At 44.5% G+C, this 16,606-nt stretch overlaps 1 protein-coding gene across 1 annotated transcript in view; it reads left to right on the top strand.

Moving 5' to 3' along the window:
* The first annotated feature begins 4,352 nt into the window (after positions 1-4,352).
* Positions 4,353-16,606, top strand: part of LOC126335283 (carboxypeptidase B-like) — a 231,396-nt gene continuing 219,142 nt past the window's right edge. Inside the window, exon 1 of the mRNA XM_049998368.1 lies at positions 4,353-5,070. Within this exon, the coding sequence (XP_049854325.1) occupies positions 4,700-5,070 (371 nt within the window). The 5' untranslated portion in view covers positions 4,353-4,699. The remainder of the gene's footprint in view (positions 5,071-16,606) is intronic.

Below are 16,606 nucleotides of genomic sequence, written 5' to 3' on the forward strand. Positions count from 1 at the left end.
TACGTTGACCGTAGTGTAAATACGATATTGCAGTGCGTCTGATATTCGGAATTTGCGGTGCAATGCATGCATGCATGCAAAAGAGCACTGCGGTGACTACAGCAATTATGAAATACACGGATGTACTCGCAGCTGCAAATACGGGCAACCATCCGCTGTATAATGGAATGACGACAGTGAAAATTTGTGCTGGACCGTGACTCGAACTCGGATTTCCGGCTCGCGATAGGCTGTTGGTGGTCCATATCAGCAGCTGCTAATACATTTCGTATAGTGTAAAGTCTCATCAATATGGATACCTATAATTTTTAAGGTTGCCAACCTACTTCTTATATCCTCACCACACGTTAACATTTTTGGTGAAGTGCCTCAAGATGTACAGAACTGAATGTTTTGAGTCTTTGTGAAATTAGGAGGGAGATCATTCACACAAAACAACTCAGCAATACTTTTAAGAACATTATTTGCCATTATTCTGTTGCTGAAGATAAATTTTAAATTGATTTTCAGTATCACGAGGAAAAATAACTACACTCATGCTAATAAATTAAGTATAATTGCAGAATGTGGTGCCACACAACATGGCACTATACAAAATTGGCGCTAATAGCATAGGCACGTAGGGAACACACACGACAAAGATCTTTTGAGTCCACGGTATTGGTAATAAGTCGAGAAAACTGTCCTGAAACATATGTGCTATAAAACGCCACTGTTTCCTGCGCATGTACCCCGACATCAATATGAAATACGATCATCATGCACATGTACACAGACCGCACAACGGGTTGGCATACTCTGGATCAGGTGGTGTAGCACTGCTGGGGTATAGCCTCCCATTCTTGCACCAGTGCCAGTCGGAGCTGCTGAAGTGTCCTAGAGGATTGAAGACGTGCACCTATACGTCTACCGAGAGCATCCCAGACGTGCTCGAAGGGGTTTAGGTCTGGAGAAGAGGCAGACCACTACATTCGTCTGATATCTTCAGTTTAAAGGTACTCCTCCACGATGGCAGCTCGGTGCGGCCGTGCGTCATCATCCATCAGGGGGAAGGAAATACTGGCGCATACTGGTGCAGTTACAGTTCCTCTGTCGAAGACATGCATGGGAGTACGTGCACCAATCATAATCCCACCCCACACCATCAAACCACGATCTCCATACAGGTCCCTTTCAAGTACATTATGGTGTTGGTATCTGGTTCCTGGTTCACGCCAGATGAAAACCCGGCGAGAATCGCTGTTCATACTATACCTGGACCCGTCCGTGAACATAACCTGGGACCACTGCTCCAATGGCCACGTACTGTGTTCTTGACACCAGGCTTTACGGGCTCTCCTGTGACCAGGGGTCAGTGGAAGGCACCTTGCAGGTCTCCGGGCGAATAAACCATGTCTGTTCAGTAGTCTGTAGACTGTGCCTCTGGAGACAACTGTTCCAGTGGCTGCAGTAAGGTCCCGAGCAAGGCTACCTGTGGTACTCCATGGTCGTCTGCGGGCACTGATGTGAGATATCGGTCTTCCCGTGTTGTTGTACACTGTGGACGTCTTGTACTGTAGCGCTGTCTGCTGGAATCGTTGCCATAATCTTGAGATCACACTTTGTGGCACACGGAGGGCCCGTGCTACGACCTGCTGTGTTTGACCAGCCTCCAGTCGCCCTAGTATTCTACCCCTCATAACGTCATCAATATGTGTTCTTTGAGTCATTTTCAACACACAGTCACCATTAGCACGTCTGAAAACGTCTGCACACTTACTCGCTGCACCGTACTCTGACCAACACACGTCTGCTGCCAGCGCCACCGTGCGACGACCACAGGTCAAATGCACTGCATGGTCACACCCCGAGGAGATTTAAACCCACAAACCGCCCACCAGTGCGTTGTTTCATCATGTATAATATACTTAATTTATGAGCATGAGTGTGATTCTGCTTGTTGTGTATAGTGGGCGGGTGGTCGTTTACATGTGACGGGAACAATAGTGGGCCAAATATTGAGTCTTGGGTAACCCCATAACCGATACCTGCGGTGTCAGAAGAGTCTCCCTGCTTATGTTGGTTCTTTTCGTTGGTTAAGACATTGTGCATGATTCAGCTACTCCATTAAGTCCACAGAATCTCAATACATGTAGGAGAAACTTGTGAGTTAGACATTTAGAGGCCTTAGATAGATCACAGAAAATACCAAGTGGCACCATTTCGTGACAAGAAAAAAGTAGACGATGAAATGCTTAAATATGAACGCAGTTTCTGAATAGAACCCAGTACGTTGTCCTCGATGGTGAGTGTTCATCGGAGGTGATGGTATCATCTGGAGTGCCCCAGGGAAGTGTGGTAGGTCCGCTGTTGTTTTCTATCTACATAAATGATCTTTTGGACAGGGTGGATAGCAACGTGCGGCCTTTTGCTGATGATGCTCTGGTGTACGGGAAGGTGTCGTCGTTGAGTGACTGTAGGAGGATACAAGATGACTTGGACACGATTTGTGATTGGTGTAAATAATGGCAGCTAACTCTAAATATAGATAAATGTAAATTAATGCAGATAAATAGGAAAAAGAATCCCGTAATGTTTGAATACGCCATTAGTAGTGTAGCGCTTGAGACAGTCACGTGGATTAAATATTTGGGCGTAACATGCAGAGCGATATGAAGTGGGACAAACATGTAATGGCAGTTGTGGGGAAGGCGGATAGTGGTCTTCGGTTCATTGGTAGAATTTTGGGAAGATGTGGTTCATCTGTAAAGGACACCGCCTATAAAACACTAATGCGACCCATTCTTGAGTACTGCTCGAGCGTTTGGGATCCCTAATAGGTCTGATTGAGGGAGGACATAGAAGCAATTCAGAGGCGAGCTGCTAGATTTGTTACTGCTAGGTTTGATAATCACGCGAGTGTTACGGAAATGCTTCAGGAACTCGGGTTGGAGTCTCTGGAGGAAAGGAGGCGTTCTTTTCGTGAATCGCTACTGAGGAAATTTAGAGAACCAGCATTTGAGGCTGACTACAGTACAATTTTACTGCCGCCAACTTACATTTCGCGGATAGGCCACAAAGATAAGATAAGAGAGATTAGGGCTCGTACAGAGGCATATAGGCAGTCATTTTTCCCTCGTTCTGTTTGGGAGTGGAACAGGGAGAGAAGATGAGATTTTCAGTCTGTAGCGGAGTGTGCGCTGATATGAAACTTCCTGGCAGATGAAAACGGTGTGCCGGACCTAGACTCGAACTCGGGACCTTTGCCTTTCGCGGGCAGGTGCTCTACCAACTGAGCCACCCAAGCACGACTCACGCCCCGTCCTCACAGATTTAATTCCGCACCTCGTCTCCTACCTTCCAAACTTTACAGAAGCTCTTCTGCGAACCTTGCAGAACTAGCACTCCTGAAAGAAAGGATATTGCGGAGACATGCCCAGCCCGCATCTCGTGGTCGTGCGGTAGCGTTCTTGCTTCCCACGCCCGGGTTCCCGGGTTCGATTCCCGGCGGGGTCAGGGATTTTCTCTGCCTGGTGATGGCTGGGTGTTGTGTGATGTCCTTAGGTTAGTTAGGTTTAAGTAGTTCTAAGTTCTAGGGGACTGATGACCATAGCTGTTAAGTCCCAGAGTGCTCAGAGCCATTTGAACCAATTTTGGGACATGCCTTATCCTTTCTTTCAGGAGTGCTAGTTCTTCAGGGTTCGCAAAAGAGCTTCTGTAAAGTTTGGAAGGTAGCAGACGAGGTACTAGCAGAAGTAAGGCTGTGAGTACCGGGCGTGAGTCGTGCTTGGGTAGCTCAGTTGGTAGAGGACTTGCCCGCGAAAGGCAAAGGTCCCTAGTTCGAGTCTCGGTCCGGCACACCGTTTTAATCTGCCAGGAAGTTTCAGGGACAGAAGATGCTTGTTGTGATACGAGGTACCCTTCGCCACGCACCGTATGGTGGATTGCGGAGTATGTATGTAGATGTAGATTCTTTCGCGACGAACATGTCGGCAGTAGTTCGATTTTTTTTTCCGCTAGCAAGATTCGAAACAGTTACTTTCGCCTCGGTTGTTGGAAGGTACCGTAAAACGGCGACTGCGGCCACGGAGGTGGAATTTTCGGGGTAGCGGCGACCGTAGCTACTTGCAGTCGTAATGACAGCTTCCGGTGCGTCCTACCCGGCGCCCTCAGCGGCCCGTGGCGCCCACACGTGCATTGTCCAGCGCTATCTGGGTCGCGCCGCGTTAATATGCACGTACGCTGATGGAGCGCGTACTGGCGGAGAGGTCCACGGGACACGCCCCGCAGTGCCCTGCCCCCCCCCCCCCCCCCCCAACAGCCTGCACCACGGCCGGCGGCCTCGACCGTGGCCCAGAAAACTGTCCGAGCTCATACACAGCCGCTACGAGGCGGCGCAGAGGCTCAGTCGCGGTCCGGGCGGCACGCGAACAGGTTAGGCACCTGCTACCGGCCAAGCGGAGGGAGGCGCACCTGTTGCTAGCGGACTGGACACTCAAGGAGTCAACAGCTGCTAAGACCAATTCTTCGCACTTTGGAACTGCAGCCGGTTACTCGTTCGCAACTCTTGCGGTTGCTGGTTGTGGTGGTTAGATAGTTGAGACCGAATTTGGAGGATACTGGACTGGTTCCGTGTCGTATGTCGCGAGTTCGCGGTGGGCGAGCTGGTGCGGGTGTCCGCCGTCTGTGATGACCGCGGTGGAGCCTGGCGCGATGTGAGATGCGCCGCCCGCCGCCGCCGCTGGTGTTGATGACGGCGCTGCTGCTGGGGGCGGCAGCCGCGGCCGCTTCCGCCCCCGGGCCGGGGGCGGCGCAGGAGAGCGCGCGCGGTGGACCGCTGAGCGTGCTGTCCGCGCTGGTGGAGTACTTCAAGACGGGGCTGCGCGTCGTCGTGGGCGCCGCCGTGGGGGCGGTCACTGGCTCGGGGGCGAGGGACAAGGCCTCCGGGGGCGGGCGCGTCTCGTACCAGCGGTGGCAGGTGCTGCGCGCCACCGCGCCCACGCAAGACGCCGCCGACCAGCTCGAGTCCATGCTCAACGAGCTGGAGGAGGACGGCGCCGCCGCCATCTGGGCAGACGTCGCCTCCAACAGGTAAGCTGGCAACCCTCTGTCTGGGGAAGACACCCCCAAAGTCAAAGCTGACGGCTGCGTCCTACCATGACATTGCCGGCACGGTAGCTCAGCGTGTTCGGTCAGAGGCTTAGCTGCCCTTTGTAACGACGAACCTAAACAGGTGTGTTATTACGTCCACCCCGAGCAGATGCAAAGAACTAAAGCGAACAAAATGAGGTGAAAAAAAATAGCTGAATGGTGAATCTAAACGGGTGTCTAATGACGCCTACCCCGAGCAGATGCAAAGAACTAAAGCGAACAAAATGAGGTTAAAAAAAATAGCTGAATGGTCAGCGTGACGGACTGCCGTCCTAAGGGGCCCGGGTTCGATTCCCGACGGAGTGGGAGATTTTCTCCTATCAGGGACTGGGTGTCTTCATCATCAGTTCATCCTCTTACGGCGCGCAGGTCGCCCAATGTGGCGTCGAATGTAATAAGACCTGCACCAAGGCGGCCGAACCTGCCCCGTCAGGGGTCTCCCGGCCAATGTCGCCAAACGCTCATTTCATTTCGTAGCCATTCTATCACCATAAAAGTGTACGTTTCCAATTCATTAAGTGACGAAGTTATGGAAAGTTATGCAAGTAAAGCAGCATCAGATACTAGTAATTTGCTGTCACCACATTTCGGCGCAGAGTCTTCTGGCCATCTTCAGGTGAACGCATATTGGCGACAGTACATTGCGCTCCGTTATTTAAGCCTTAGTCTACCAAAGGGTCACATGTGTGCCACGATAGGTCATCATAGTACAGAGTATCAATTGGAGTTTGATGCCATGTTACTGCTATGTATGTGTCCCACTGGTAACAGGAAGCGTACTAATGGGGTAAGAATTCTTATAAATTACAGACTGCACCTGTGAGTTGTGCTTTCCTCAAGTCTCATTGTTAATCCTCGTCACCGTATTGTCACATCAAATTAGTTTGCGCCAATAGATAGACAACCCAGTTACCAGATTAGCAAAGTGGGCTTCCTTCACGCCTACACGGACACATGGCGCCAACGACTTGCACCGCAAAATTGACGACTGCCACATCACAAACGGACCCCACATTGAGCACCTGTAGTACGAGTTACGAACTTGGAGAGACACTCTATCCAGTTGTGTGTGACTGGTTTCAGTATGTCGTCTAGGGTTTTGTGCAGTCGCATTCTGAAACACTGGAGTTGCTTATGAATAATTCTGTATTTCCTAACTCACCCCCCCCCCCCCCCTCTCTCCCTATCCCTTTCTGAGCGAAACGGTCGTGAATAATCTTGTATGTCCGACCCTCCTCCTCCGCCCCCCCCTCCCTCACCGACACCTTTCGAAACGAAACGGAAGGAAAAATTCTTTTCATATTGTTACGTTCTGATTAAGATACTGCCGGCCGCCGGGCCGAGCGGTTCTAGGCGCTTCAGTCTGGAACCGCGTGAACGCAACGATCGCAGGTTCGAATCCTGCCTCGGGCATGGATGTGTGTGATGTCCTTAGGTTACTTAGGTTTAAGTAGTCGTAAGTTCTAGGGACCTAATGACCTCAGATATTAAGTCCCATAGAGCTCAGAGTCATTAGAACCATTTTTGATTAAGATACTAATTAAAATAACAGCACATCGATGTTTTTGAAATAAAATTGGCAGTCAAAGGGTTCAAACTCCGCCGGCGCATGCTTGGTGTATCCAGGGTGAGCTGCTTCGGGACATATGCTCCACTGTATGACTGCCTGCTGCTAAGAGATCCCACTATGGTGGAAAGTCGCCTATAGGTCAGACAGTTTATACGCCAGGAAAGTATCAAGTTTAAAAACGACGTCAGTTGGCACATCGTGAAGAAAATAGGTAGGAGCGAATATGTAATCGTGCGTTCGGCACTGAAACAGTAAACCTATCCTTCATTAACATCTTCTCGGGTATACACCGGCGTCAAGTGGTTGAACAACAACCAGCTGTAGGACGAATGCTTCTCGGCCATTGTCAAGGATCACTCGACCAGAAGCTCGTGGACGTAAAGCTGGAAGCCCGAGGACATTTTATTCAGTCATATCGCCGCGAGTCCATGCATTCATCCAGTTCTGACTCTGTTTCAAATGTGAATACTATCCGCGTGAACTTGCAAAGGACGCACAACAAAGACGGTGGTGAACGTGCGCGTATCTAGCCACTGTTTCCGTCACTGAACACCTTTGTCTCCCTTTTACCCCAGAAATAAGTCGCCGTCCCCCACACTTTAACGAGCGAGAGATGCCTAATATTTTAAAAATAATGACATTATAATTATTAATGTTTGCGAATAAATGCATTAGGACTAGACAAAGTATTGAGAGGTGGGAATTTCCCTTCTTCTGTGCCCATATTTCTTTCAAAGACTTCCTGTGGGCTTCCTTTCTTTTGTTCGGACCATATAGTTCCAGTCTTCTTTGTTTTCTTCACTTGGTCACGTTGCCATTTGTGAATTTAGGACCTAAATATTCCGTAGTTTTCCACAACTTTTGGTGTAATTCCTGACTATTTCGATGAATTTATGGTCTCGCTAGTACATTTCGTCGTGTTCGTTTCGACTTCACTCCTGTCGTCAAAGAATAGGAATACTTTATTTGTATGTCTCTCCGAGTACATTCTTTTAATGTGTCCATAGAATCTTAATATGCGTTTTCTAATGCCACTATGGATGTTTATAGATTGTTTGATTTCCTGTTTGCCTCTTAGTCGGTATTGTTCGTTACAAGTTTCTAACCTAGAATTTTTCTTACGATTTTGTGTTCTTTTATCATTGTTTACAACCTCTGTTTCCCTGGTCGAATTATCATCATTATTATTATTACTATTATTATCATTGCTATTAAGATATTAACACATTTCATGTAATTCCTAACAACAATGTGTAATACATCGCTTTAGCATAGCATCCAAAAATCAGTAATTCAGATAAATGCATCTTCCAAAACTTCGAGAAGTACCTGCCTCATGTAATTGTTTTAAGAACTACTTTATAATTGCAACAAACTTACAAAATTTTGACGTCTCCGTATTTTTTATGGCATAAAGTTAATGTGTGCACTTACCCTTATCAGAATTTCACTTATATCTAAGATTTTTACACAGGTATGCCTACTGCGGCTAAATGAGTGCGTAACTAGGGGAATGTGTTTTCTTGCTGTCGTTTGCACCTAAATACGTGAAAGTAAGGATTTATGTTGTTTCGTTTTAGTGGAGCATCATCCCCATACTGTATTGCCTTCCTTCAGCTTACTGTGGTTTGCCAGTTGCACGTGTGGACTCACGACCTGTGTCAGATTAGTTGTTGACAGTAGATGTGGTCAGCCTGTGACTGGGAACCTTGTCGCGGATAGCACATTTCCCATGACCAGTCAGGCCGCAAGTTATCCACGTGGGCTAGCCATCAGGAACACAAGCGAAATGTATCCTACGTTACTAGAAGCTCGTAAATTTTTAGAGTGTATTGCTATTTTTGAGACCCTTAGTTCTCACGATACTATAGTCTCCGAAAGTTAGTTCAAATATTGGTGAATTAACGCTTGTAGTAAAATGTTGTTTGGATCCGCACATGGTGGTGAATCGATCTGGGACACGACCACACAAATCTTGCGATTCAAGCACCCTAGTGCGAGGTGAGATTAGCTTATACGAAGACATAAGAGAGAAACATAGTAGACTTAAATACTGTGAGAAGAACCCCTGATTCTTCAGAAAGACTTCTATCGTCCGTGGACTACGTCAGTCATTTCATGTCAATCCGATTATGCTTTCTATAAATAGGTTAAGCTTCGATCTTCTTCCCTACGTTTGTAAAATCAGTGGCCGGTTCTCCATGTCTAGAGACCGTTACTTTATCCAATATTAAATGTTCCGAAGAGTGTTATAGCAAACTTGATTTAAAAGGTTTGAAATTTCTGCGAAAGACATGAGTGTTTTAGTTTATTCAGACTGAACATCAATCTGTCGATTGTGAAGATCTGAAAATAGACAAGCGTCTTCTATACGGCAAGTAAGATATGGTCCACGTACAACCGTTACCCCTGTTTTGCTATTCCCACATTCTCTTGGGAAGATCTCCGGATGTAGCGTTCCAAGATAATAGCAGTGACCATCAGTGACAATGAAAGTTAGATTCAGGTCCGCAGGCATATTCATATAGCCTAATAAATAACAAACATTTGAGTCCACTACTCGCTATAAACACCACATCCGTGTTCGAATACCGGTGGGGGAAAAGTTTCATTTGTCACGACATATTTGAAAAACAGAGTATTTATGATTGGTACAAATGAGGGAATATTTTAGTTGCATGAACCTCGTCGTCAGAGGGGGATTAAATAGCTTCTTTTCTTCCATTCAGACGCAAAAGTCGTAACAAGGGACAATACCAAAGCCGGTATAGTCATCGAGTGTTTTGGCACTGCTTGCATTTTATTACCGGGACTTTAAGTGGAACTGTGGAATTCTGAAGGCGATAGTCATGTCGAAGTGCAATAACTGCTTTTTTTCTTAATGAATTCATCATTTGGCACAATATATGTATTCTAATTTATTAAAACTGATTGTTTCCTTCAAGCACATAAAACGGTATTAATTAAGGGAAATGCGGCCAATTATCATTTATATCTACATCAGTCGTATACTTGTCCATTCAATGCATCGAAATTTGAAAGTGGAGGAAATTTCCCGAGTTATACAGTGGGCAACACGTTAACAGATCAGATTGGGTCTATATGTGGGTCAATATCTGATGAAGTATTTTCCCTGGAAATAATAGGTCCGCAGCACAGCAATATATTTCATTATTTGCTGCTAGTTTCGGAATCGCAACGCCATTCTAAAGTACTGATTTTCATTCAGATCATCCAAGCTTCCGTGATGCAAGATGGCATCATCACTGCTCACAACTAGAGTAAGACTGCTAACGAACAAGCCATACGCTTAACAGCGCATACATTTTCCAAGTGTTGACACTGAATGTGTTCAGTACGTTTCCAACAAATAATTGGTATTGTCACTAACTTATAAAACTGATGTTCATTGTTGCACGTTGTTTGTGGTCGCGGACAAACCAGAAAAGAAAAATAAGCAAATTCCAAGTAATCGTCGTTTAATCAATTCTACCACAGGCTCATTTAAGTTAAGCAACGGAATTTTCACCATCTACACTGTGTGTGGATGATGCAAGCTGGGCTGCCTATCCCATAGTACGTAAAACATATTCCAGGCAAGTTTTATTTTTAAAGCAATTCTTATTTATTCTTCCGTCTCAATTCCATGTTTTTAAATGTATAACATGTTTCGATCTCTTTGGACCATCTTCAGATCCATGTAGTTGCATCAGTAACCCGTCATGCCTGTGTCAGAACCTCAAATCAGACAGTACTTTGGTATGAGGTTCTGACAAAAAAACAAGGGGTTACTGATTCAACTACACAAATCCGAAGATGATCTAGCGAGACCGAAACATATCATGTACTTAAAAACTGGCAAGTGAAACTGAAGAATGAATCAGGATTGTTTTAAATAACAATACAGTTGCTGTTTTCTCGCAAAGAAGATCTAGGCTACAACGAAGTTTTACTTTGCGTACACTGGCCGATGCTGCGGAGAAACTCCTCATTCCTTAAAACAAATCTCCTCATTCCTTACCTTATCAGTCCAACTAATTTGCAACATTCTTCTGTAGCATCACATCTAAAATGCTTTTGATTCTCTCCTGTTCCGGTTTTCCCATAGTCAATGTTTCACTACCATACAATGCTGTGCTCCAAACGTACAGTCTTATAAATTTACCCCTCAAATTGAGGCCTATGTTTGATACTGCTGGAGTTCTCTTGGCTATGAATGCCCTTTTTCCAGTGCTACTTTGATTTTTACGTCAGTTTATAATTTCTGCTACTTCTCATTACTTTCATAATTCTTCGATTTACTCTCAATCCATATTGTGTAGTCATTATAATATTTATTCCATTGAGCAGATTTTATCATTTTTCTGCTCTTTCCCTTTGGATAGCAATGTCATCACCGAATCTTATCTTTGATACTCTTTCACCGTGAATTTTAATCGCACTCCTAACTCTTTCTTTGATTTCCGTCAGCTTCTTGGATGTATAGATTGAACGGTAAGAGCAAAATACTACATCCTGTCTTACACCCTTTTTATTCCGAGCACTCGGTTTTTGGTCTTCTACTTGTATCTTTCCCTCTTGGTTCTTGTACATATTATACATTACCCGTCTCTCTCTACAGCTTACCCCTATTTTTCTTAGAATTTAGAACATCGTGCACTATTTACACTGCCGAACGCTTTGTCCTGGCGGACAGATCCTATGAACGTGTTTTGCTTCCATTAGCAACACAACGTCAGAACTGCCACTCTGGTGCCTTTACCTTCCCTAAAGCCAACCTCATCGTCATCTAACAAATCCTTAATTTTCTTTTCCATTCTTCTGTATATTATTCTTGGATACATGAGCTGTTAATCTGATTGTGCGTTAATTCTCGCACTTATCGCAATCTTCGGAATTGTGTCAATGATGTTTTTCTGAAACTCTGGTGGTACATGGACAGTTCTATACATTCCGTACACCGAAGTAAAAAAGTCCTTTTGTTGCCATTTTTGTTAATGATATTAGAAATTCCGATGGAATGCTATCTGTCCCTTCTGCCTTATTTGATCGCCAAGTTTTTTGTAATTCTAGGGCTCGGTAACCTATCTTTTCCTTGTCGACACGTGTTTCTTCTTTTATCATGTCATCTTTCAAGTCTTCCGCCTCATAGAGACCTTCAATGTACTCTTTCCACCAACTCGTTCTCTCCTCTGCATTTAAAACTGGAATTCACATTGCACTCTTATTGTTACCGCCGTTGCTTCTAATTTCATCGAAGGTTGTTTTTACTTTTCTTTATCCTGAGTCAGTCCTTCCACTTCGCCTTAGTGCCTCTGCAGTTACTGTTTATTAAGTTCCTAAGTGATTTGCTTATCTGTATTCCTGAATTTCCCTGTACATTTTTCTTTCGTCGATCAACTGAAATATTTCTTCTGTTAGTCATAGTTTATTCGCAGTTACCTTCCTTGTACGTATGTTTCTGTTTCCAACGTCTGTGATTGCTGTTTTTAGAGATGCGCACTCCCCTTCAAATGCCATTAAACGTTGGAAGGACCCACTATATGCAGTTCAGAACCTCTAAAAGATTTCCTTCCAGCTTGTGTATAACGTATGAAGACATGCAAATCGAAGGGGTAGACTTTGTTAAATTTCTGGGATTACAACACGATAGTAAATTCAGATGGAAAGGGTATATCACTGAAGCGCCTAACGATGTCTGTATTTGCAGAGAGAACGTTGTCAGATGTAGGAGATATAAATATAAGAAACTTCCGTACGTCGCTTATTTTCATTTTGTTATGTCATGTGGGATCATATTCTGGGGTGACTTGTCAAACCTAGTAAAAGTTTTTAGCGTGTAAAAGCGTGTAATAAGACTCATTTGTGGTGTAAATTCAAGAACATCATGTAGAAACCTGTTCAAGGAACTTTGTATTCTAACCACTGCTTCTCAGTTTATTTATTCCTTAATGAAATTTGTTGCATGTAATATGTGCTATTTCCAACCAACAGCTCAATACACAGTACCAATACTAGGAATAAGAAAAAATCTACGTAAAGACCTAAAGTTAGTTTCCTTGGTCCAGAAAAAGGTAAACACATTTTCAATTGCCAATAACCATTAAAAACCTGGTTTCGAATAAAGCACAGTTTAAACAGAGTTTGAAAGCCTTTTTGACAGGCAACTCCTTCTAGTCTGTAGGTGAATATCTTAACAGCGACTGTTAGACCAACTTAAATAAAATTGTCTGTTAGATTTCAGTTTTGACGGCACTTGGTCACAACAGTCAAGATTAGATATTTTGTGTATGATAAATTTATTAAAAGTGCATAACTATGTTTCATTCTGACAGGGTATTAATTCTGTAGATATAAGCAGTTCCACTTCACTGTAATGTATTAATATATTTTGACAATCACCTGACAAATGGTCAAGGTAGTGAGCATTAGATTAAAATGTTTCATTATTTTTTATTTTATCTTATCTGACTTGTTCCACACCCACGAGAATCATCTCATTTTTGGGTCTATGGAACGAAAACTGATCTAATCTAATCTAATCTAATCCGATCTAATCTGAACCGCCTACTGAGCTATTCGTCATCGCAGTATCTATAGCCACAGAAAGCTTCAAACGCATCTCTTTATTTCTTAGTATTTCCGCACCCCACTTCCCTGTACATTGATTCTTTCTGATTAGTCTCTTAAACTTCAGCCTATCCTTACAATGTTAATGATTTATTGAAAACACGTTGGCTGTGTAATTACACATTTATAGTGGTAGGACCGGTTTCGTTCTTAGAACATTTTCAGGTCGAACCGGTCTTATCACTATAAATGTGCAGTCTTGCAGCTGAACTGGTTTTCAGTAATCATTAAAATTTGTCAGGTGTTGTGCTCAACACTGTCTATATTGCCAACAACAATACTTACAGCGCATCATCTAGTTGTACCAGTCGTCTTACACTGTATGGTGACTCATGGAGTGTTGTAGATGTTGACGACGAACTCCTAAAAAAGAAGGAAGATTAGGGTTTATTGTCCCGTCGACCTCCAGTTCGTTAGAGACGGAGCATGCGCTCGAAATGTTTCGAATACGGGGAAGGAAATAGTCCGTACCCTATCAAAGAAACGATCCCGGGATTTGCCTGGATGGAGAGGTCTAAGAAAATCACTGAAAAACTGAATCTGGATGGGCGGATGTGAACCGTCGTCCTCCAGAATACGTGTCCCGTACCCTAATCAATGCTCCAACTCGCTCAGTCGACAAACTTCTGGTCACAGAACAAAATGTCGGTCACGCCTTCACAGAGAACACTGAAGACGGTAGAGAATTGGTAACAGGCGCTCATGCGACGATCGCGATTGACGAAGTCATGACTGCAAGGTAGTGTGTATCTGTCAGTCTGTTGTATGCAGTCGGCGCTATAAGATGGGTCTATCTGGTGATGCTACAGAATGGTTAAAAAGCATTGTGTTTGGATGTCCCCATGGGCACACAAAAGGTTGTCCGATATGTTGGGGGTATAACTGGCGAACGTCCAACGTCTCCATAGGGACTGGCGTACCAGTCGCAGCCACTTAGCATAGCGTAGTAAGTGTTGTCGTGAAAACATTCAAACCAACAGGGATCTTAGGTCAATGTCACACCTTGTCAGTGACACCCGGTTTCACGACATGAATTTTTGCTCTCAGTGAATCCACGTCCCTGCCAACACTCTTCCGAGCGAACATTACGAATGGAACTGTTGGACAATTGGACTCTCACTGTATGATGGATTTGCAACTGCTAAGGTTATAAGACAAGCTCTTCTGTAAAAAAGCGCCGGCCGTTGTAGCCGAGCGGTTCTAGGTGCTTCAGTCCGGATCCGCGCTGCTGCTACGGTCGCAGGTTCGAATCCTGCCTCGGGCGTGGATGTGTGTGCTGTCCTTACGTTAGTTAGGTTTATGTAATTGTAAGTCTCGGTGACTGATGACCTCATATGTTAAGCCCCATAGTGCTCAGAACCAGTTGGACCATTTTGTGAATTTAAAAATTACTGTGTGCCGTAAAAGTGAAGGTATCTGTTGGAAGTAATCATCACAGTACATGTTACACCTCATAGAAAATGTTGTGCTATTGTGATATGGGCCAACAAGGTTAGAATAACTTGCACTGAAGATGGTCACACAGTGACCGAAATCGATCTGTAAAATAAAGGATTTCAGTGTTTACGACCGATGCTGCCACTTATCCAAAACATATTGGCTATAACACGGTGGTGGTGAGCACGGCTTTCAATAAAATTAGACGTCAATAAATGCACATGTCAGCAGTGGGTCAGTCAGCACAGAAGCTTGATCGCGGCTGACTGGAGATACATAGTATGGCAGGACAAGTGGCGTTTTCGCCTCTGTTCAAATGTTGTAAGACGTAGAGAGCATCAAAGGCCATATAAGTCGTTGAACCTGCAATATGTGGTGGGAGCAGTTCGAACCGGAGGTAGTTCAGGGAGGTTTTAGTGTTGTTTTTCGTACCATGAACTGAGTTCCTCATTCAGATTGCTGCGAACATTATAAACCCTCTTTCTCTTAATTAGAAGATTAAAGGTTGATTATATCTAATTATTAACAAGAAGGGAAAGCGTAATTGTCTTAATGACGTGAGCTAAGGCAGAAACAGACGTAATCAGTGACCGCTGGATCGTTGCTAATAGGCACACGCTTGACCTTGGCTCGCAATTTTAATGCCTCCATGGGTTTGCAATGCAATGATTCTTTATAAGGTATAGTGTGATAAATTTATAATAATTGCAGGTTCTATCGTAGACCATACTATGTGCATTTAAGGCTGCTGCAGAGGTGCCTGATCAATGGCATCGCCATATTAGCAACGTCCAGCTTAACTCGTCGCTGACCGTCACAAAAAGATGCAAAAGCATTTAAAACCAATGTTTGAGCAAGGGATCATGATAATTTTATATAAAAACTTCTCCTGCAAATTGTTATGAATCTAAGAAGTATAAAAACTAAGACATAAGCACCTTGTACTAGCCGTTCGAAGGCGCGCTAAAAAGAGTGTTTGATTCCTCAATTATTTTTTAAACAAAATCCCAACGATTATCCATAATTTACACACTTCACAAATATTATCTGAGAATTCATAAGGCTGTATACGTTTTGTTATAACATGAACCATGATGTTTATTTCAACACTCTCGGTAACCTTCTCCTACACCTTCATGATGAGAATGTAACGGACACTCTCGTCTTCCAAGATGACAACAACCGTATTTCCTGGTTTGAAGGTTGGTTGGGTGGCTGGCTGATTTGCGGGAAGGGGCAAAGTGCGAGGTCATCAGTCCCATTGGATTAGGGAAGGATGGGAAAGGAAATCGGCCGTGCCCTTTCAGAGGAACCATCCCGGCACTTGCCTGAAGCGATTTAGGCAAATCACGGAAAACCTAAATGCGGATGGCCGGACGCGAGTTTAACCGTCGTCCTCCCGAATGCGAGTCCACTGTGCTAACCACTGCTCCACCTCGCTCGGTGCTTTGACGGAAACTGTAACGCCTCTCCACTGCCCCACTAAATCATCTTGTATTAAAATCATAGAAAATGTCTGGGGGTAATTCGAAAAGCAGGCGAAACGTAGTAAATTCGCTTGTAACTCAGTTTTTGCAGGTGCGTTCGTTGTATCCACGTTACACTGTACAGTCACAGTAATGTGGCCATCGGCAAAGTCCTGAATAACCACATTTTTCAGTGCAGATAGCTGGGAGATGTGGAGAGAGTCAGTGAGGTTCTGGAAGGGAGATGGAGTCATGCTGACCCCAGTTCCAAAACCAGGTGCGGAAGGTTTCTGGGCTTCGAACCCCTGCTGCTAACAGCCCAGTCGCGGTGGTCCCACAAATTCTCGACTGGGTTCAAAACCGATGAAGTTGG

This window comes from Schistocerca gregaria, chromosome 2 (assembly GCF_023897955.1).
Source record: "Schistocerca gregaria isolate iqSchGreg1 chromosome 2, iqSchGreg1.2, whole genome shotgun sequence".
NCBI lineage: Eukaryota > Metazoa > Arthropoda > Insecta > Orthoptera > Acrididae > Schistocerca > Schistocerca gregaria.